We start from the raw sequence: 24,540 nt of genomic DNA, 5'->3' as shown, positions 1-24,540 counted from the left end.
GTTATGTATTAGTTGCTGCTAGGCAAAACTACGTACGAGCTGCACCCTAAAAGATATTGCCGTCCACAGCACAGCACTACTGAAGAGTTGGAGGGGGAACAGTGACAACTTTGGCAGTGAACTACGACTGTGCAGTGGGGAGTGGTGAGCAGGCAGCAAATTTCATTGTGCTGCTAACCATGGGAATCTATACTGCGTACTTTGGCTTTTTATGAACATCTATTATGTTTAAACTGCAGTTTGTGTGAATCTATTTATATCTGGAATTGTACTGACTTTACAATTGGCCAAATACTCAGCAATAGCATCCATTTCTGCAGGAGATGCCAGATGTCTAGACTGGAGCGTGTGACTTACTTACCTATTTCATACAGCTATCTTGTCGATGCTCACTTAACATACATGGGAATTATTTGGGGTGTGTTTCAGCTGCTGTTCTCCAAGCCAATGAGAGAGCAGCAGGCTGAAGATATGTTTGAAGGCAAGAGAGAGTGTAACATTCTCACGTCAGTATAGAATTGAAATCCGCTATGTGTTCAGAAAAAAAGCTTTGTTCTTGGGTCCAACAATAATCATAGCCTCAGAAATCAAAACCTATTCAGAAGAAATAAGCAAATATTTATGACAATGAAGATATAAGTGTCACAGCTGTCCTGTTAGGATCACGATGATGATGATTAAAAATAGTGATACCACATATTACAGGCTAAGTAAATAAAAAGGCAGTATGTCTTATATTCAGGGTCATCTTCAGGTTGTATATATGGACACGAAAAAAAATTCCCAGGCTTCCTGGTTAAAAATACCCTTTCTCCCGGGTCAAAATACACCTTTTCCATGTCAAGCAACACTACATTTTCCCTCGGGACTGTGAAACTTATCAATCCTTTGAATGGTTAAGGTATTATACATCAGCGTAGAACTTGCCGGGACTTTTAGAAAACGAACCCCAGAAAAATATGCATATTTTAGTATTATGATATGTCGCATACTTTCATATTACAAACGTATATATTCGAATTCAACCAAACACAACACGTCAGTTTCCGAAGCACTGAAAGCGAGATCATGATGCACTTTTGTAAGCCAATCGTAGCTCATGTCACATATTCCACCAGCCACTGAGAGCATAGATTCAGAGCACAGAACACGTGATTCAGTCAGCCACTAGCAACATCACTGTTCAGTAGCATGAACATACAAAGAGGAAAAGTTAATGGTTTAAATTAATATACACAGTGTAGCTACAAGTAAAGTAAAATTCTTCTATGTGGCTGGCCCTCAAAGTGTTAAGCTGTAACAGAGAATCAAATGCTCTATGATTTAAGAAATTCAAAGGCGTTCGCACACATAACATATCCCATCTTGCGTAAAATGAGATTTATTTTGAAACTAACACCTTTCAAACCACCATTTGCAGTATATCTCTGCAAAATGTTGGAATTCATTTCAGCAGATGTCAGAGAGTACCAGAAAACAGGCCTTATTGTGTGTGCGCAGCTACATTGACGTTGTTGTTGTTGTGGTCCTCAGTCCTGAGACTGGCTTGATGCAGCTCTCCATGCTACTCTATCCTGTGCAAGCTTCTTCATCTCCCAGTACATACTGCAACCTACATCCCTCTGAATCTGCTTAGTGTATTCATCTTTTACCCTCCACACTGCCCTCCAATACTAAATTGGTGATCCCGCAATGTCTCAGAACATGTCCTACCAACCGATCCCTTCTTCTAGTCAAGTTGTGCCACAAGCTCCTCTTCTCCCCAATTCTATTCAATACCTCGTTATTAGTTATGTGATCAACCCATCTAATCTTCAGCATTCTTCTGTAGCACCACATTTCGAAAGCTTCTATTCTCTTCTTGTCTAAGCTATTTATCGTCCACGTTTCACTTCCATACATGGCTACACTCCATACAAATACTTTGAGAAACGACTTCCTGACACTTAAATCAATACTCGATGTTAACAATTTTCTCTTCTTAAGAAACGCTTTCCTTGCCATTGCCAGTCTACATTTTATATCCTCTCTACTTCGACCATCATCAGTTATTTTGCTCCCCAAATAGCAAAACTCCTTTACTACTTTAAGTGTGTCATTTCCTAATCTAATTCCCTCAGCATCACTCGACTTAATTCGACTAGATTCCATTATCCTCGTTTTGCTTTTGTTGATGTTCATCTTATACCCTCCTTTCAAGACACTGTCCATTCCATTCAACTGCTCTTCCAAGTCCTTTGCTGTCTCTGACAGAATTACAATGTCATCGGCGAACCTCATGGATTTTATTTCTTCTCCATGGATTTTAATACCTACTCCGAACTTTTCTTTTGTTTCCTTTATTGCTTGCTCAATACACAGATTGAATAACATCGGAGATAGACTACAACCCTGTCTCACTCCCTTCCCAACCACTGCTTCTCTTCGTGCCCCTCACCTCTTATAACTGCCATCTGGTTTCTGTACAAATTGTAAATAGCCTTTCCATCTCTGTATTTTACCCCTGCCACCTTCAGAATTTGAAAGAGAGTATTCCAATCAACATTGTCAAAAGCTTTCTCTAAGTCTAAAAATGCTAGAAACGTAGTTTTGCCTTTCCTTAATCAATCTTCTAAGATAAGTCGTAAGGTCAGTATTGCCTCACGTGTTCCAGTGTTTCTACGGAATCCAAACTGATCTTCCCCAAGGTTGGCTTCTACTAGTTTTTCCATTCGTCTGTAAAGAATTCGTGTTAGTATTTTGCAGCTATGACTTATTAAGCTGATAGTTCGGTAATTTTCACATCTGTCAACACCTGCTTTCTTTGGGATTGGAATTATTATATTCTTCTTGAAGTCTGAGGGTATTTCGCCTGTTTCATACATCTTGCTCACCAGATGGTAGAGTTTTGTCAGGACTGGCTCTCCCACGGCCGTCAGTAGTTCCAATGGAATATTGTCTATTCCGGGGGCCTTGTTTCGACTCAGGTCTTTCAGTGCTCTGTCAAACTCTTCACGCAGTATCATATCTCCCATTTCATCTTCATCTACATCCTCTTCCATTTCCATAATATTGTCCTCAAGTACATCGCCCTTGTATAAACCCTCTATATACTCCTTCCACCTTTCTGCTTTCCCTTCTTTGCTTAGAACTGGGTTTCCAACTGAGCTCTTGATATTCATACAAGTGGTTCTCCTTTCTCCAAAGGTCTCTTTAATTTTCCTGTAGGCAGTATCTATCTTACCCCTGGTGAAATAAGCCTCCACATCCTTACATTTGTCCTCTAGCCATCCCTGCTTAGCCATTTTGCACTTCCTGTCGATATCATTTTTGAGACGTTTGTATTCCTTTTTGCCTGCTTCATTTACTGCATTGTTATATTTTCTCCTTTCATCAATTAAATTCAATATTTCTTCTGTTACCCAAGGGTTTCTACTAGCCCTCGTCTTTTTACCTATTTGATCCTCTGCTGCCTTCACTATTTCCTCCCTCAAAGCTACCCATTCTTCTTCTACTGTATTTCTTTCCCCCATTCCTGTCAATTGTTCCCTTATGCTCTCCCTGAAATTCTGTACAATCTCTTGTTCTTTCAGTTTATCCAGGTCCCATCTCCTTAAATTCCCATCTTTTTGCAGTTTCTTCAGTTTTAATCTACAGTTCATAACTAATAGAGTGTGGTCAGAGTCCACATCTGCCCCTGGAAATGTCTTACAATTTAAAACCTGGTTCCTAAATCTCTGTCTTACCATTATATAATCTATCTGATACCTTTTAGTATCTCCAGGGTTCTTCCATGTATACGACCTCCTTTCATGATTCTTAAACCAAGTATTAGCTATGATTAAGTTATGCTCTGCGCAAAATTCTACCAGGCGGCTTCCTCTTTCATTTCTTAGCCCCAATCCATATTCACCTACTATGTTTCCTTCTCTTCCTTTTCCTACTGACGAATTCCAGTCACCCATGACTATTAAATTTTCGTCTCCCTTCACTACCTGAATAATTTCTTTTATCTCATCATACATTTCATCAATTTCTTCGTCATCTGCAGAGCTAGTTGGCATATAAACTTGTACTACTGTAGTAGGCGTGGGCTTCGTGTCTATCTTGGCCACAATAATGCGTTCACTATGCTGTTTGTAGTAGCTTACCCGTACACCTATTTTTTTATTCATTATTAAACCTACTCCTGCATTACCCCTATTTGATTTTGTATTTATAACCCTGTATTCACCTGACCAGAAGTCTTGTTCGTCCTGCCACCGAACTTCACTAATTCCCACTATATCTAACTTTAACCTATCCATTTCCCTTTTTAAATTTTCTAACCTACCTGCCTTATTGACGTAGGAAGCCCATATTTTTGTATGTATATAACATTAAGAGATCTTTCATTAAGTCATAAATGAAACAGAGGATACTCCAAGAGCATCAGAATTTCATAAATCATACTAAATTTCACAATTCAGCTTGAAGTGCACATTCTTATGTCCAGATTCACAAAGAAGTAGGGCCCAAATTGATATTAAGCTTTTCAGTGTGGTTCTTGGGATGCAAATTTTCTTGGGATATCAGTACTGTATTTTCTCATGTTTGGTTCTTTATTGTGGCATAACAGCCAGAAGATAGAAATGAGCACTTAAAATTCAGCAAACAGTAGACAATAGCCACCAGTGTTTCAAATAAATTGACTGATCTGTGGAAAAGATTAATAAAAGCCAAATTTCTTTAACAAATAGACAAAAAGAACTTCATTGTTCTGCAATGCCTGACTGCTGAAAACCTGGAAATAAAATAAAATCCTAAAACTGAAACTAATAACATATTTTAGCCTTCCATAATTATGTGAATGTATTTTAATCACTTGACAGCTCTCAGCCACAGAAATCCATTTTGTTTTCATTTGATGTGAGAGCTGTAAATGAAGGGAAAAAAGCAAAAACACTAAAGGTAAACATGGGTCACGTGGTGACTACACCCCTCCCCACTACAACTCAGACTGCTCTGCGCATGCACGAATCTGGCAGCTTGGGCAAGTCAGAAAAATTTTTCCTGGCAGCATCTGGCTACTTGTTACTACTGCTGATACAGCTAACAGCCACATTTAAAGCAGCCAGAAGAGGGAGAAGGTACTGCTCATGTACAACTCAACTGAACATGCACATAAGCCCAGTGGCAACTGCTCAAAGTACCTAATGAAAATCATTGTGATGTCATGTTCATTGGAAGCAGTTTGTTGTTATGAAGTACTGCATAGTCTTCGTCCTAAAGCCTTTGACACATTTTGCTGTTAGCAGATGTTTGTGTGTGCACTGTGTTTTATTGTTGTAAATGGCACACTTCCTTTGCAACTTAAATTTTGTTTTGGTTTTTCCCTCTCATTTATGTTTTATTGCTGCAGTATTGTACTGCAGTAGTGGGGAAAAACAAAAAAAAGAAAGTAAAAATGAGTATCATTTCTTAACATTCAAAACTACAAAAATTTAACTGAAAACTAAAACAATGAGAAATTCCTGGAATTCCAAAAAATATTAGGGTTTTTCCTGATTTTCTCCCACATGAAAAAATTCCCAAGGTTATCCCAGATTTCCTGGTTGTCCCTGGTCATATACTCCCTTATCTTGTACTCAGGCAAATATGGTACTTTTTGATCTAAGCATGTGTGAACATTTCAGATACAATTGCCGACAACTTACATGAGCAGCATATATCTATAATTACAAATTTAAACACATGTATTAATTAATGAAACTACATACCAAAAAACACACACACACACAGTAATGCTGCCCCAAAAGTGCCTATAATTTCTTTTTATTGTGATTTTTTAAATGTTATAACCATCTGAATCACAAAGTGTTAGAAAGTGCATTCTCACACCATCTTTTAGTGGCTGGAGCAACTTGGTTATTTCAAGTATTTCCCCACCATCTGCTTGTAAGTAGAGTAGTTTGTTTTGCATGCATTTATAAATTTAAAAAAAGCAATTGCAATAATGTTAGAGATACTGTATCAGGATCTGGCATCAAACTTTTATAATTTTGTACGAGATATTTCCCTTGATTACCATTTTGCCATAGATACCACTGTAGTGGTAATGAACACATTGCACAAAGAGTAGAAGGAAGGAGCTCTTGGTTTTTGGACTGTGAAAGAAGCTGCATTTATGACTTGCCTGAAGGATGGGCGTAATCCAAGTATGATCTGACATTGTGGTATAAAATGATACAAATGTTGAACAAAGATATAAACATGTGCAGTGTCAAGCAGAACAAATGTGGGAGCTTTAAGGTTTGACTGTGAATGTCTTAGTACAGTATTGGTTCAAGAGAAAGATGGGCGCACTTGTACAAGCCCATAATACTCGATGAAACTATCAACATGTTGTCAAAGTCAAATCATCACTGCAAGTCATGCTGAGTATGAGGATGGGCCACTATAATAGAACCACATGTAGTTTTAATACCTCTGTTCCCTGTTCAGCAAGTTTGTTCCTTATATAGTGCTTCAAATACGAGGTTTGTACACACAACACTGTGGGGCTTACACAAACTATAGTAACATCTATGAATGGTATCTCTCAACATCTTGGTCATTAAATCTGACTTGTGTCGAAAAACAATTTTCTATTTCTAAATCAATTCAACTTTAACCTGACAAGACTTTCCAGCATTGATTCAGTTTTGTGCTAACTTACTAGTTGAAAATCTTAAACTTCTACAGCACGCAGTGCTCAAAGGGAGTCAATGTTCATGAAAAGACAACAATATAAAGTTATAATCAGTGTTGTGATGAATATCTCCACAAAAAGGTAACACTGGGTTTTAAGTAATGAGATTCTCCTCAAGCAAGAATGATTAAAGTGCTTCATTCCTTATTTTTAAATATGAGATTACAAAAGTGATCAATTTGTTTTGCTAGTTGCCAAAATATTATTATTGAAAAGTGTTGATATAACTATCCACAGATTTGAACAAATCTTCTGAGAACACTGATGGTCGGCCTGATTGTGGTTCATCATGGACATTTTCCTGGCAGTCCTTGAAAGTATAATGCATTATGGCTTGAAAATAAAATAAATGTACCTTATTAAACTTGTTATTTAATTTACTGTTGCTGATTTTATAGAAAACCATAGATGAAAAGATTCATGAAGAATGGCAATTCACAAGTTCAACAGGAATTTCTGAATGCGGGTAGAACAACTTTGCACAAAATTCTCTCCGCAATTTCACAAATTGTGCACACATTGGATTCCCAGGCTGCTTACTGAGAAACACAAAGTGAAAAGAATGGCTTGTGTTCTTGGGTTTTTGGACTGTATCATAAAAAAGGTGATCAGTTTTTAGAGAACACTGTCCAACGGGACAAGACACAGACCTCTCACATGACCCCACAGTATAAATGTCAGTCAATGGAATGGAATCACACAACTACAACAGGGGATAGGGAGCGTGCTTACCTGACGCGCAGGTCGCCGAAGTGGCGTCAAATCGAAAGACCTGCACCAGGCGAACGGTCTACCCGACGGGAGGCCATAGCCACATGACATTTCCATTTACCACTAGGTGTCACCTTGCTGTCAAAACCCAAACCACTGACCATATTTCACAGTCGGTGGAATGATCAAGTTTTAAACATTTTGAACTAACACTGGAAGCAGCAAATAGTATCGTCTGATGAGCACGGCATGCTGGAATTTGGTGCCCATGCGCGTTTCAATGTTCGCATGACATTAAATTAGCTAAGGCAATTCAGACCTTACTTCTCAAATAATCCACATAATTTATTATTACTACACCAGACAAGTCACCCAGCCATAGATACTTGGCGCTAACTATGTCAAAGCGGAGCAGGTAACTAGTGTTGTTTCTGAATAAAGTTCTTAACATATAATCATGTTCAATGTTCTACTTTGATTACCATCTGTTTCCTATGATTGACAAAGCTGCGACCTATGCTAATCACTCCTGCATGTCTTATGTTCACATAGTTCCCTCAGGTGTAAAGTCCTGCATACGATCTCAATTTCCTCTCCTGTCACTTGCCATACCACTCTTCCTACAACCAATCTTTGAACATGCTGACTTCTCTCTCTCTCTCTCTCTCTCTCTCTCTCTCTCTCTCTCTCTCTCTCTCTCTCTCTCTGTGTGTGTGTGTGTGTGTGTGTGTGTGTGTGTGTGTGTGTGTGTGTGTGTGTGTGTGCTTTTGTATTTGTCCCTTTCAGTGGGACTTCTACTGACATCCATTTGTCACCATACCTATCATGCCTCCCGTTATCTCCCATGTAACCACTCAAACATCTCCAAGGTGACAGGAGTGTACATTTGGATGTATGTGTGAGTGTACTTACACTTCAAAAACATCAGTAACTCAATAGCTAGTAATATTTCTGAATTCATACATATTTCCAGGTGCATGCATCTTTTATCTACAGGTGAGTGGTTGTCTTTCTTCATTTCTATTTATTAAAATTGTATTTAGTATTTTCCTGTACATTACCTCATTGCCTATATGCAGAAAACAATTCAATAAATTAGAAAATGTTTCATTTAGAATTCCTTTTATTGGCATCTCTCTAGTGGACTTGACTATAAAACTTGCAGCATCAAGAGGATTATTTCTGCAAGCAAATAAAATGATGGCTGCTCTGATAAGCACTTCATTATTGTTGTGGCATTAAACTGTACATCACTATCATAATACCAATATTATCTGAAATAACCAAATACTAATTGTTTTTTAAATACTTATGTTATGTGACAGCTTATTCAGATTAGTTTATACACAATAACAATAGTGGTGCGAAAAAGTTAGAGCTATTTTCCCAGTGAGGGTTTCAAGAATGTCTATCAAGAAATAAAATAACTACAGGAAAGATTAAAGACACAAGATACACCAGCCTTTACATGTAGGATGGGTTTCGTTATGACTAAAAAGAAACACTTGTTAGTATAAATACAAATAATTGAGTGCTAAACAGCAGTTAGTTTGTTTTAATTTAGTTTAAAATGCAAACATACAAATAGCAAAAGAAAATCCTTTTCATAGACAGATAAACGAATTGGTGTAATCAACATGGCATAAGCAAGAAAGGCAATCCTTTTCACAGAAAGATAAACTGAGTGATGTAATCAACATGGCATTAGCAAGAAAGGGAAGCCATCATATGTAAGCACTCTGTGTTAAAATCATACCCAGAGATTTATTGCAGTGCCACTCTCAAGAAGGTAAATGTCCAGAGCATCCACAGCCAGTCTGATCATTCGATATTTAATCTGGTCTCCTGACGGACACAGATATCGATTCTCCACATCTGTCTCTGGGCACTGTAGAGGTGGAACACCATGATGGCACATATGAGGTGGTGAGCGGGAAGGTCTCAAGTGATTCTCTGCATCCTTCACCATCAGCGCAAATGTCTCCAGACTAGTAACAAGGTGGTATAACTGTAATATCACAATTAGAAGTATGTGAGTAAACAACATTAAAACAGGTGCCTGTAAAAAGATAAAAAAAGTCACAACAAGATGTACCTCCACAACAGAAATCTATTACATGGGTAAGCATTCAGTAAAAAGTACAATGTTTCTTTTTTAATTTAAACTCTACCATAATGCAGCAACAGAAATACATCAAGCAATGTTCCTAATCACAGAGCTATTATGTTTACAACTTTATCTGGTTTTGTGAGTTTCAGCTTACCTGTGGTGAAGACAGTTTTCCACTAAGCTTTCCCAACTGAATTTCCAACATCCATGCATATTCCAAGGTTTCATCATCGAGGGAGCGTCCTTCATCACTGAACATTGCATGACCACGAACCTAAAATTGTACATAAATTCTTTCTTCTTTGGTGGATTCAATTTAGTAATTCAAATCTAAGATACAGTAACAAGACTTGTTTAACACCATTAAAATTATCTTAAATCCACGACATACTAAATTGTGAGGGCATGCTGAAAAGTAATGCCTGCAAAGTTTTTATTGGGAAACTCTAAGGAATATTAAATAAAACTAACTATTAACATCCTACATCTTTATTCTTCATGTCTACATACTTATTTCTCAAAATTAAGCAATGGGAAGTAGTGGATGGAATAACGGCAATATTATGAAAAGGATTTACTGCTACTCACCTTTATAACTGAAATGTTGAGTCGCAGATAGGCACAATGAAAAGACTGTCAAACAAGTAAGCTTTTGGGCAAAAAGGTCCTCATTTGGATTAGACAACACACACACACACACACACACACACACACACACACACACACACACACACAAGGACCACAGTCTGGTCTCAATGGCCAAAGCCCGTGGTCATCTGTTGTGCGCGAGTAGTGTTTGCATTTGCATTTGCATTGTGTGTGTGTGTGTGTGTGTGTGTGTGTGTGTGTGTGTGTGTGTGTGTCTCTGTCTGTCTGTCTAAGACTCAACATCTCTGCCTTATGGTGAGTAGCAATGTATCCTTTTTCTAATATTGTATCTACTTCTCAACATAGTCATCCTGGTGATCAACACATTTCTCCCAACGAGAGGCAAGTTTATTGATACCATCACAGTCGAATGTTTGATGTTACTGATGGAGCCACAACCTCACCTCTGCTTGCACTGCTTCATTACTATCAAAGTGAAATCCTCCAAGGTGTTCTTTAATTTTCAGAAATGGATGAAAAGCGGATGGGACCAAGTCAGGATTATATGGAGAATTATCAACGAATTCAAGGCATCTGATTTTCACAGGTGTCGCAGCACTCGTGTGTGGTCTGGCATTGTCACACTGAAGGAGAGGATGCTCCATGTGTGGATAAACTCTTTGAATTTGAAACTTGACTACAATAAGCTGTTTCTCACATACTGACACAGTTATATTACATACCACTTTGTTACATACTACAATTCGGAGCCCTCTAGCGGCAGAGTGTTGCAACTTGTGTCAGCGAAGTGGGATAGTGCACTGAGTATTATGCATGACATGTAATATCTCAATCAACATGGAGAACAGAATAAAAGAATTCTGAGGCATTACTTTTTGGCACATTCTCGTACAAGTCTCCAGACAGAAGCGATTTGGGAAAGAAAGCAAAACAATGACACAATGGTGTATTTACAAGACAATTTTTATTAAAATGAAGGTCAAGAAGCTCTATAGAAGCAGATCCTAACAAATTATAATAATGCAGTCCATATCTTTTAGCTGAGTAAAACATTTATACACAGAAGCAACAGCTAGAATGTACTTATAAAATTTATAAAGAATGATCAAAACTTAGCATTTAACAGCCTTTTCTAAGCATTATGCCACAACTTTTTACCTAAAGTGCTCCCATGTTAATGTTTACCTGTAAACTTGAGAGCATAAGATGCCCTTGAGCAATATGAGTTTCCTTTGGTGATCGGCTAACAGTGTCCAAAGCAAGCAAACTTGAAGGGGAAAGCAGCAGCTGTAGTTGTGTTTCCTTGTAACTTTTCTTCATTTCAAACCCAAATCTTTCCAGTAGTATAATGGGACATGGAGGATCCCCTTCACTGCAATTCTACAACATTTACATAGGAGCCATTATGTTATTAATAAATAAATAAAATATTTTCAACTAGGGGCTAGTTTTTTTTTCTTTTTTACACAACCATAGTACAATATAAAACAAAGTACACACTGACCCTACAAGTAGATGGTAATTTTTCCATCTGACCCAGTAAACATATGCTGGCTCTTTGTGTAGCTGTGTTGCTACTCTGGAGGCACCAAGTGTAGATACTTCATGACATTTGCAATGTCTTCTGGTGATACAGAGGGGGCCAAGTGTTTTTGCAAATTGAACCACTGGTTTTTATTCAATGTTTATAAAAGAATAAAGATTACATTCAGTTACAACTTTGTGTATAATCTTGTCACTTTTTTCCCCTTTTCATTAAAACCAGTTTTCCTGAACTGACTAAGTTAAAAACTCATAGAACTTAACTTTTAAAGTTTTCAAATACTTGCAAGCCACTTTGTTTACATAATGTTTCATTTTACATACCACTGAGCAACTTGTTTGGATTACTTTGTATAAAAAAAATATTGATGGCATTGTACAATAAGCCTGAGTTATTACATATTAACAATTTATAGAGTGAAAATAAAAATAAATGAAAGTAGAGTATAACATCTGAAGCTATTAATTCATTCCTTCCTTCAGGATGAAAGAGGGATAGGTTCAGGAAGGTTATGAAGGAAAGGAAGCTGACTCAGACCCCAGAATGAGAGGGATTCTCCTCTTGTCAAACAATGACTGGGAAAGGAATTTTTTCATGTTTCATAGTGCCCAATTAAGTAATGTCCTCCCTAATAATTAGAAGGTTTATATCAGTTGTAAACACCTCAACTGAACTTAAGTTTAAATTATAGGACTTCTTAGAACTGAGATCAACTTGAATGTACATTTCTGCTCCACATAATTTATTTTATACACACACTAGTGTCATCAACAGCTCAAAGGCTGTTGTGCATGTTCGTTAAAAACAATTTTTTTTTTCCTTCAGGTTTTAACAGCAGGTTGTAACTTAAGTAAATAAAGATGGAGAACTACTAACTCTGCTGGGTAAGCATGGAGAAAAAGATCAGCTACCACTTTATTGAAGGATCCATCCCATCATCTGTCTGAAGTTACATACATAAACCATAGTGAAAGTGAACTATGAGCCAGATAAGAATTTGAATCCCACACTTCTTATTTATGAATCCAGTATTTTTCAACACATCTCTGGAGTACCTTGAGTAATTTCAATTCAATGTGGTACATATACAACTTTTAGCATTAGGAGACAAGTTCCATGGGGATAAGAAATACCTGGCATCTCTTTTTGTGAGATTGGGACTGTAGAATTGGTGATGGATGAGCATAACTCTGGAACACTTGGAACCATTTCACCATACTTTGAACATGCCTGTAAATGACCCACGGACTCAAAAAATATAATGCTCGGGCTAATACATCTCAAGCGTCCTTAAAATGGGATGGAGTGTGAAGGGAGTGACAAGTAAAAATTATTGAAACTTAACTATATTAGATTCAGATTACGTGTGGAATCCTTCGTGCAATTTCAACTGAACTTGGTATGCATATGATGTAAAATCTAGGAAAAGTATTGTGGAACTCGGGCACCTCTAACACCGTAAGGACTGTGGGGCGGGTAGAGGAGGTAAGCAAAAGTTTGTTTTTTTACAATAAACACAGACAATTTTAAATATGGCTTTGAGACAGAAACTGCACAAGAATATTATAAGTTAAAACAGAAATTGCCTTACCTACCTAATAACTGGGATACATATGTAACATCACCAGATAACCAGCTAGTCAGCAAATAAAAGAGCTGTGAAGCTACGCACTACACTTAGTGGTCCCCTTTTATGTCCATTCGATAAAAAATTGGTTCAATCATTAACAACAGTCAGAGAAAAGCCTATTTCCTATTTTGAAACACACATACACACACAGTGTGTAATAATTACCTTGACCAGATGAGCCTGGATATCATGCATTGTGACAGAAACAGAAACCTCAAGAGGTCTGTATTGCCTTGGATCAAATTCTCTCTGCTTTATGGAATCACTGTCGCCTGCTGCAGGGTCAGAAACACTTCCACCAGGAGCAGATGCTGCTTCAGGAACAACAGATGACAAATGACTCTGGTGCATATCTGTAAATGCTTGGTCTTCTCCAAAAATATTTTCCTGCAAAGTATTGAAAAACAATCTTGCACTACAACAGTAAAATAAATAGCACACACTGGTTGGTGGGGGCACAAAGATGTTATAACATTCTGAATATAAAATATACAAGGAACTTAATTTACACAATTGAATTATAATGTGAGAACCAATATATTTGTGGAAATCCAGTTGTGATTTCAAAGAGTTCAGAGAAACTCCTTGATATTTTGTTTTGGACTTAAAGCTGCTCTTATAAACCCTAGCAGTTCCTCATCAACTCCCATTCCTGCCAGTATATTATCGTAGCGTCGTGGTTAATGGAGTCATATATGTCTTTTTTAAATCTACGAACAATGGGAAATCAAGGATGGAGTGTAACAATATTATGAAAAGGATAGTTGGTACTCACCCTATAGGTACAACAGGCACCCTATAGGCACAACAATAAGACTGTCACAAAATGAGCTTTCGGCTAGCAACGCTTTTGTCAAAAAACAACAAACACACACACACACACACACACAACACTTGTGTACTTGTGTGTGTGTGTGTGTGTGTGTGTGTGTGTGTGTGTGTGTGTGTGTGTGTGTGTGTGGCGAGTAGCAACTATCGTTTTCATAATATTGTTTCAATCTCCAAAGGTAGATACCAATTGTCTTCCTCTCAGTATTTATGTAATACTGAGCAGCAGCCTCATTTTTTTCAGTCTCTGGACATTGTGTTTGATCTCATCACAATTCTGGGGCTTTCTTTGAAAGCAAAGGGAGGAGATTTGTATCCTTGGTTTACCATTTTAAAATTTCTGTAGTATTCACGGGACTCATATTATTATTATTATTATTATTATTATTATTATTAGTACTATATATTAATTATTTCATTACCTAGCCCTGGCAAAACTACTACTTGTCATAATATGTCATCAAACTGTATTGTTATTTACAGTACTTACATAAAAAGAAACTGTTTAGGATCCACTCAGGTGTCTTCAATTTTTGCGCGTAACAAGTTAATGATAGGGAAGGAAAAAAACTAGGCAATATGGAGGTTAAGTGGAGGATAGTGAGAGGAAAAAAAATCAGAATGACTTGCTGAAACTGAAAAATATCTGGTCCTTTTCAAAGTAAATCATCCCAGCATTCCTCTTAAGCAATTACACAAAAAAAAAAAAAAAAATAAATAAAATAAAATAAAATAAAATAAAATAAAAACCCAGAATCAGGGAAAATGTAAATCCAAGTGACTGAACATAGATTTAAATGATTAATGGAAAATCTCATATAAAGATGTGAAACAAATACTAACAAAGAGATAGAGGGGCTGGCCAGTACTTCCCTCTGACAACCATGCCTCCATCCTTGCTACCCTCCCTATTTTCCTTTCCCTGTTGCTTCATAACCTGGGTTGTGAGTAACTGAATCTCCTTTCCCTTCTTCCCTTTCTTTCCCCTCTCTCCTCCCCGATGAAAGAACATTTGTTCCGAAAGCTAGGAACGTAAATTTTCAGTTCTGTTTTATGTGTATCTATCGGCTGTACTGAGCTAAGGTAAGTACTGGCCAGCCCCTCTATCTCTTTGTTAGTATTTGTTGAACATAGATTTAAACACTTGTCCTCCCTAATGAGAGCAATATTTTAAAAACTTTTGTCAGCTGGGTCATATGTTTTGGTCTGATGAAGTGATCACAAGAGGTATAATTGTTAGTTTCTCAAATTTAACAGTCTTCTCTCTCTCCCTTTCTTGCACCTACAATATCAAATACATTTTTGTAGTATTTACCTTCAGATGTATGAAATTCCTAAGCCATGATCCATAAAGGAACAGCACAGAAGATCCTATTTCCAGCTCTACAGTTACTTTATCAGGTGGCAATGTAGTTGGGTCAAATTTCTTTCCATCCTGAAAAAACAGAAATAGAAGTTGAAACATTAAACAAAGTCAGTTAAAAGTTATTGCATCATATTGTAACAGTGCATATTATCATTATAATGGTAAATTAAATTTCTATAGTTATTACTGTAGCGAAAATTAGCAGTAGTGCCATAAGAGCACTCCACACTACTTCTATTGTACCACTTTTCACACCTGTACCTGCAAATGAACCCAAAGTTACTTGAGAATGGCAAACATTAGAGAGACTTTTAAAAAAGTCATGGAAGTACAGTGGTGTCAACAGCAATTGCAACATCTGAATGAATCTTTACTCTGCACCAGAGTGATAACAGCAAAGAAACTTCCTGGCTGATTAAAACTGTGCCTCGTACCAGATCTCAAACCCAGACCAAAACCTTCTGAGGGTAATTATCTTACTAACTAAGCTACCAAGCAAATCTCATAGCTACAATCTGTCAGCAGCTGTCCCCCCTCCCAATCTGTTGGAGATCTCCTGTATGACTTTTACATCTACATGTACATGGATACTCTGCAGGTCACATTCAAGTGCCTGGCAGAGGGTTCATCAAACCACCTTGACTTACTGAAAGAGAATCCCTGGGAGAATGGAAATGGAGGAAAACGGTTTTAGCAAGGCTTATTGGCTGCTTCAGAGAAGAATCTTTAGCTCTGCAAGGCAGTGAATTGTATTATGAAACTAACAAATTGAAAATTTGAGTGTGCATTCATATTTACAGTTAAGTAAAAAAAGGAAATAAATGTCCAGATCCAGTTCCTGGTCCGGCAAATAGTTTTAAAATGGCAGGAAAACTTCATAACATGAAAAGCAAGGGAGTGAAAAATGAGTCACTCTAGCAACAACAGTACACGTCCTCTTTGTGCACACATGTGGTTTTTAACTATCTGCCTTCATGAGAAATGTAATGGCGCAGGGCTATATTTTTTGTAACTCTTTAAACAGATAACCATATTGCACAGCAACCACCTTGTTCCCCCGATAATACAGTATTAAAAGTATTGGAAAAGATTGCTCATACAATATCCCTTTGTAATTTGTATAGTGATTTTCTGATACACAATCAAGAAATGTTAGACTGTTCATGAAGTAACAGATGAAAACAGAATTAACAAATTCCTATAATACTGAAAACTGTCAATGTGATTAATTGGGCCACTGTATGAAAAACACTTGTGGAAAATAATACACACTTAAAAGTGAAACAGACTTTCTAATATTAAATCATAGGCAAAAAGAATGTTTTCTTGCATCTAACAGAGTCCTTTTAGTCAAGGTTTTGGTTATAAGACAAATAAAAGATTATTTGTGAACATGAAGTGTACAACTAATAAAGAAAAAGCATTTTACCTGTGACCACTGAAGACCAGGTGATTTCCTGCAGCGTGGAATTCTCATTGGAGAGAGCAGTATCTCCTCCTTTTCTGGAGTGGTTATGTCTGCCTGTGGAGGAGGCCCAAGAGGTGGTACTGGATGATAAGTGTAGTTTATGCAAAGAGCTACTATGGGCACTGACCAGCAATCAACCCAGCCATGGCTAAAAATTTAAATACAATCTTAAATAAGTTAACAGAAGAATAACAGATTTACAAAGAGAAGAATGTGTTGGCCATTACTTGCCTTCAGGAATTCCCAATAAAGCTGATCAAAACATACAAAAACAGATACCAGCACTCTTAGTGGGGGATGGGGAAACTGGTCGCTGAAAACGCTTGCTAAGAGAAACCTGCCTTTTACGAGGAGGAACAGAAGCGAGGAGGAAAGAAAGATCTCAGTAAGATGGGGAGTTCGAAGACAGCACACTATGTCAATTTCATTTCAGAGATGATAAAATGGAGGGATAGCGGGAGAAGCACAATTGATATGGAAGATGAAAAAGAAAAAGAAGTAATGCTAGTGGTGGGGCTGGAGACTAAACAGTAATGGGTAGATGCACAAAGTAGATTACACAGTGAAAATGGTTGCACAGGTATAATCCTTAAGGCACGGATTGTGTTCTGAGAATGTCACAAGGTTCAATAGGCATATTACCAACTTTAGGAAGGCAATGGAAAACAAAGCTGGTTGATGTAGGGAAGATATCACGGTCTAACATAAGGACCTCAAAACCATATCAGGGTAATTACTTGATGCCTACGGAAGCAAAGTACTGCCAGCCCATCTGTTCGTATATTTTACAATTTTCTGAGTGGTATTTTCCTTACTACAGTTTTCAAGCAGAACAATTATAGAAGAGACATGATGTGTCATACAACATTGTGGGTTACCAGTTTTAATCAATTTTTGCTGAATATTTATTTGTGATACTTCATTATCAATAAAACAAGTAACTGAAGCTTAGAGACAGTGTGGCTGAGAACTGTGCACATGTGCAGATCTCATGCACACGTGCAGACGTCTCTCATCTGACTGCATACTACCCCAACCACCATAGCACACTGTCTGTGCAATAAGATGGGTAAACTAAGAACACAACGCATTAGATGGCAATGCAATCTGGATGGGCTTTGGTTTCAAATTATACTATATCAGGAAATTCAGAAACATGAGGGACAATATTATACTGTTACTGGCTGATGGTACAAAATAATATACCTAGGTCCAAATAATACACCTAAAAAACAATAAAGTTAGGTTTGCAACTGAACCAGAAATATTGTGTTTCACATCGTTCCTTGTTACATTCTTACAACTTTTAAGCTTGGATATAGAAAGAGAGGCAAAAACAAGTGGTCTCTATGGCATGACATTAGAGGTGGAATAAATATTTCTTTCATATGTAGTTAGAACCAAATTTTGTTATCTAGAACCATTCCAGCAACATTGCATTGCATTTCCCAACAACATAGATCACAAACAAAGCAAATTTTCACTTTTGTGTAATAATTTTTGTTTTGCTTAAGGCAAAATAAAATTTACATCCGACACAAACTGTCGAGACATGGACAGATGCAGACAGTTTCACACATCTTCATCTCTTCGCGTGCCACATTACCATTCTTATTTAGTTTCATAACTGAAAAAAGCCATACACATACATATGCTGATCGAAATATTGTATCCTTATTACGGAGACATGGAATCTCTCTGCGAGGGAAACTTTGTAAGACTCCTGGACAGTCTTAATGTAAAAGAATTTATACATACCCGACATGGTCAGTCCGGGGGTGATCAGCAATGCATGGTAATTGAATATAACTTCACATGCCAAGATCGCTAAAAAAGCATTTTACTGGATGAGCAGTTTCGACAGAGCTACGCGTCATCAGCAGCTCTTATGCTTTTGAATTTTAACATCATATTATCCATGAGACTTCTTGCTGCATCAATTCAGTATAAAACCTCAAGCTTCCGACAGTTTCCACCATCATTGTCAGGAGCAACTGACTGTCAAAATTGCTGCTGTGGTGATCTTATATTGCCAAAAGACAGCTTCTTATTGGTCAGTCCTTACATCATGCTGTCACAGAAGGTGCCAACATCTGCACTGGTGGGGCACAGCTCCCACCATAGTGTAAACATTGCAATGAATACCTATAGCTTTTCTCTGCACTGAGAGCTCGCTTCCATGCACCACTAAGATTATATCCGCTGACACAGTTGAAGGTTTTCTCATATATTCTTATTTCTTAAGCCTCTTTAATTATAGAGCCCCAGTATGTGGGAGCCTAGGACAAAACTTTTGTTTCGTCCAACAGTATTATTTGTTTGTTTGTGAGGCTGTGTTCAGCAACTGCGGATTTTTGCAGTTCACTATTTTTAATAGGCTGTTGATGTTTTGCACAGGGGTCAAAAACGGCGTGAAGGGACTGACCGATGCAATTGCTTCCACATTCACAGGGGATGTTGTAAATTCCAGGGATCCTGAGATTGAGACTGTCCTTAAAACAGGGCGTAGCATTTGCTTTACCTTCTTAGGAGGTCAGAAAACAGATCTGATACCTCGTTTTCCCAGAGCTTTGCCTATTTTGATCGATGTAGTGCCACAGAAGGGAAGGACTGCAATCGATGGCTCATCACATGAATGTTCAACATTTTCACATTTCCTTTTCTTGGTGAATGCTGAGCTGATATTAATTGACCCATAGCCATTCTTCCAGAACACATACTTCAGAGGATTGATTTCAGAATCCAAGTACTCTTTGTCAGAAATGGTTTCTGCACTGTGTACCAGTGTGTTTAAAGCCACTTTCTTCTGTACTGGATGGTGAAAACTCTGGGCACTCAGCTATAAATCAGTGTAACTCGGCTTGCGGTACACTGAGCACCCGAGATGTCTATCCGACTTCCGTCGCACCAGAACATCTAAAAATGGCAGCCTTCTCTATGTCTCAACAGTGAACTGGAGTTTGGATGCATGCTGTTTATATGATCCTGGAGGTGCTCAAGAGCTTCTACATTGTGGCGAGATCATAACGTATTGTCAGTATAAAGATAAAATGAAGATCAATGAAGGGGAGCTGAACTTAATACGTTTCCCAAAATGTTCCAAAAAAAAGTTCGCCATGGCTGGAGACAATGGAGGACAAAAAGCCTTTTTGTCCATCATTTCATAAAATTTAGCAAAATATAAGAAGTAGTTGACAGTCATAACGTGTTGGAACGACTTTATCATTTCAGGAGGAAAATGCTCTGCCAACAGTTTCAATGTGTCCTCCACAGGAATTTTTGTAAATAGTGAGACCACATTCAGGTTGGCCAAAATATCGTTTGGGTCAACCCTGATCTGTTCAATTTTCTCAATGAACGTCTGAGAGTTGTTGATGTGATGTTCACAGCGGCTGAGCATCGTCATCAACTTAGTTAAATATTTGGCCATCATGGAGGTAGGAGAATCAATGGCACTAATAGTTGACCTCTGAACTTCCCATATACAATGAACAAATAGCAAGGGATAAACTGTATGATATCGCCAAAGTGAAGAATGTCATCCCAGGCAAAAAATGCCACACCAATTGCTAGTCAAACCAGTGTCACTTCGCACTACCAATGAAACATCCTGCTGCACCAAGCAGTTTCAAGAAGTACTGAATGAAGCCAATGTGCTGAGCAGTGTCAAGATAGGCCACGCCACGGACTGAACATGTACGGCACCCTGTTCCTGCATGATAGTTCGTACACTGTGGCTCTACATGAATCTCAGTTTCATCAAAATTGTCTAAAATGTAACTTCCAAAAGTTCTATATGATGCAATTTTAAGTTTAATAACCACAATGACAATTATAAAAATATCTTGTAAACAATGGTGTGTGACTTAAGAGAGCTGTGTGAAATTACTATGTCTAAATATTGACAAAAATTTAAACTGAATTGCAAATAGAGACTATTTCACAAGTAATCTGAATACCATACCCCCAATACACTTGCTTTTTTAATGTGTTTTACCATTTGCCACTCATATGGGCATCAGAAAGATAACATACTACCATTACTTTCAGCCCATTATACTACTTGGCAAAATTGCTAGTGTACTTGACTAAGATTAACATTGCAGATAAAGTCGTTAGAAGTGCTTATTATCTAGAAGATAGGGTCACATGGACCATTATTTAAAAACATTACCCAATCTTCCTTTGTACATTTCTTTTTGTTATACAATAAGCATCATACAGCTGAAGATTTCAGTTTCAAGCACAATTACAACACTTATCCCAGAGAATTTGATACTTTCCACATACAGATTAAAGACACGTCATGTCTGGACGCCACAGTACATGGAGCTAAAAGCTTATAACAAAACAAAATATGGGAGGGTACGTCATGTGGAGCTGGGTTCTCCGAAAAAGTTGCTTTATAAGCTTTAAGTGGAAAATGCTACTATTCCACAAGAGAATTTATGGAGATCAACTATACAGTTTCAACAGGAAGTTTCTACAGTTAACTATAGATGAATTTATATTACATTAATACGTGTACCCCCCATGAACCATGGACCTTGCCGTTGGTGGGGAGGCTTGCGTGTCTGAAGGATACAGATGGCCGTACCGTAGGTGCAACCACAACGGAGGGGTATCTGTTGAGAGGCCAGACAAACATGTGGTTCCTGAAGAGGGGCAGCAGCCTTTTCAGTAGTTGCAGGGGCAACAGTCTGAATGATTGACTGATCTGGCCTTGTAACATTAACCAAAACGGCCTTGCTGTGCTGGTACTGCGAACGGCTGAAAGCAAGGGGAAACTACAGCCGTAATTTTTCACGAGGACATGCAGCTTTACTGTATGATTAAATGATGATAGCGTCCTCTTGGGTAAAATATTCCGGAGGTAAAGTAGTCCCCCATTCAGATCTCTGGGCAGGGACTACTCAAGAGGACGTCGTTATCAGGAGAAAGAAAACTGGCGTTCTCAGGATCGGAGCGTGGAATGTCAGATCCCTTAATCGGGCAGGTAGGTTAGAAAATTTAAAAAGGGAAATGGATAGGTTAAAGTTAGATATAGTAGGAATTAGTGAAGTTCGGTGGCAGGAGGAACAAGACGTTTGGTCAGGTGAATACAGGGTTATAAATACAAAATCAAATAGGGGTAATGCAGAAGTAGGTTTAATAATGAATAGGAAAATAGGAATGCGGGTAAGCTACTACAAACAGCATAGTGAACGCATTATTGTGGCCAAGATAGACACAAAGACCATGCCTACTACAGTAGTACAAGTTTATATGCCAACTAGCTCTGCAGATGATGAAGAAATAGATGAAATGTATGACGACATAAAAGAAATTATTCAGGTAGTGAAGGGAGACGAAAATTTAATAGTCATGGGTGACTGGAATTCGTCAGTAGGAAAAGGGAGAGAAGGAAACATAGTAGGTGAATATGGATTGGGGGGAAGAAATGAAAGAGGAAGCCGCCTTGTAGAATTTTGCACAGAGCATAACTTAATCATAGCTAACACTTGGTTCAAGAACCATAAAAGAAGGTTGTATACCTGGAAGAATCCTGGAGATACTAAAAGGTATCAGATAGATTATATAATGGTAAGACAGAGATTTAGGAACCAGGTTTTAAATTGTAAGACACTTCCAGGGGCAGATGTGGATTCTGACCACAATCTATTGGTTATGAACTGTAGATTAAAACTGAAGAAACTGCAAAAAGGTGGGAATTTAAGGAGATGGGACCTGGATAAACTGAAAGAACCAGAGGTTGTAGAGAGTTTCAGGGAGAGCATAAGGGAACAATTAACAGGAATGGGGGAAAGAAATACAGTAGAAGAAGAATGGGTAGCTCTGAGGGATGAAGTAGTGAAGGCAGCAGAGGATCAAGTAGGTAAAACGACGAGGGCTCATAGAAATCCTTGGGTAACAGAAGAAATATTGAATTTAATTGATGAAAGGAGAAAATATAAAAATGCAGTAAATGAAGCAGGCAAAAAGGAATACAAACGTCTCAAAAATGAGATTGACAGGAAGTGCAAAATGGCTAAGCAGGCTTGGCTAGAGGACAAGTGTAAGGATGTAGAGGCTTGTCTCACTAGGGGTAAGATAGATACTGCCTACAGGAAAATTAAAGAGACCTTTGGAGAGAAGAGAACCACTTGTATGAATATCAAGAGCTCAGATGGCAACCCAGTTCTAAGCAAAGAAGGGAAAGCAGAAAGGTGGAAGGAGTATATAGAGGGTTTATACAAGGGCGATGTACTTGAGGACAATATTATGGAAATGGAAGAGGATGTAAATGAAGACGAAATGGGATATATTATACTGCGTGAAGAGTTTGACAGAGCACTGAAAGACCTGAGTCGAAACAAGGCCCCGGGAGTAGACAACATCCCATTAGAATTACTGATGGCCTCGGGAGAGCCAGTCACGACAAAACTCTACCATCTGGTGAGCAAGATGTATGAGACAGGCGAAATACCCTCAGACTTCAAGAAGAATATGATAATTCCAATCCCAAAGAAAGCAGGTGTTGACAGATGTGAAAATTACCGAACTATCAGTTTAATAAGTCACAGCTGCAAAATACTAACGCGAATTCTTTACAGACGAATGGAAAAACTGGTAGAAGCGGACCTCGGGGAAGATCAGTTTGGATTCCGTAGAAATGTTGGAACACGTGAGGCAATACTAACCTTACGACTTATCTTAGAAGAAAGATTAAGAAAAGGCAAACCTACGTTTCTAGCATTTGTAGACTTAGAGAAAGCTTTTGACAATGTTAACTGGAATACTCTCCTTCAAATTCTGAAGGTGGCAGGGGTAAAATACAGGGAGCGAAAGGCTATTTACAATTTGTACAGAAACCAGATGGCAGTTATAAGAGTCGAGGGGTATGAAAGGGAAGCAGTGGTTGGGAAAGGAGTGAGACAGGGTTGTAGCCTCTCCCCGATGTTATTCGATCTGTATATTGAGCAAGCAGTGAAGGAAACAAAAGAAAAATTCGGGGTAGGTATTATAATTCATGGAGAAGAAGTAAAAACTTTGAGGTTCGCCGATGACATTGTAATTCTGTCAGAGACAGCAAAGGACTTGGAAGAGCAGTTGAACAGAATGGACAGTGTCTTGAAAGGAGGATATAAGATGAACATCAACAAAAGCAAAACGAGGATAATGGAATGTAGTCAAATTAAGTCGGGTGATGCTGAGGGAATTAGATTAGGAACTGACACACTTAAAGTAGTAAAGGAGTTTTGCTATTTATGGAGTAAAATAACTGATGATGATCGAAGTAGAGAGGATATAAAATGTAGACTGGCAATGGCAAGGAAAGCGTTTCTGAAGAAGAGAAATTTGTTAACATCGAGTATAGACTTAGGTGTCAGGAAGTCATTTCTGAAAGTATTTGTATGGAGTGTAGCCATGTATGGAAGTGAAACATGGACGATAAATAGTTTGGACAAGAAGAGAATAGAAGCTTTCGAAATGTGGTGCTACAGAAGAATGCTGAAGATAAGGTGGATCACGTAACTAATGAGGAGGTATTGAATAGGATTGGGGAGAAGAGAAGTTTGTGGCACA

General features: G+C 38.0%; 1 protein-coding gene across 1 annotated transcript in view; it reads right to left on the bottom strand.

Moving 5' to 3' along the window:
• LOC124777437 (transmembrane protein KIAA1109 homolog) overlaps window positions 1-24,540 on the bottom strand; it is a 527,366-nt gene that overhangs the window by 405,176 nt on the left and 97,650 nt on the right. The window contains exons 17-22 of the mRNA XM_047252842.1: window positions 16,936-17,122; window positions 15,456-15,575; window positions 13,478-13,699; window positions 11,325-11,519; window positions 9,685-9,804; window positions 9,177-9,428 (exon numbers count right to left, since the gene is read on the bottom strand). Of these exons, the coding sequence (XP_047108798.1) occupies window positions 9,177-9,428; window positions 9,685-9,804; window positions 11,325-11,519; window positions 13,478-13,699; window positions 15,456-15,575; window positions 16,936-17,122 (1,096 nt within the window). The remainder of the gene's footprint in view (window positions 1-9,176; window positions 9,429-9,684; window positions 9,805-11,324; window positions 11,520-13,477; window positions 13,700-15,455; window positions 15,576-16,935; window positions 17,123-24,540) is intronic.

This window comes from Schistocerca piceifrons, chromosome 2, assembly GCF_021461385.2.
Source record: "Schistocerca piceifrons isolate TAMUIC-IGC-003096 chromosome 2, iqSchPice1.1, whole genome shotgun sequence".
NCBI lineage: Eukaryota > Metazoa > Arthropoda > Insecta > Orthoptera > Acrididae > Schistocerca > Schistocerca piceifrons.
Note: the sequence above shows the minus strand (reverse complement) of the source record. Positions and strands in the feature narration are given on the sequence as shown.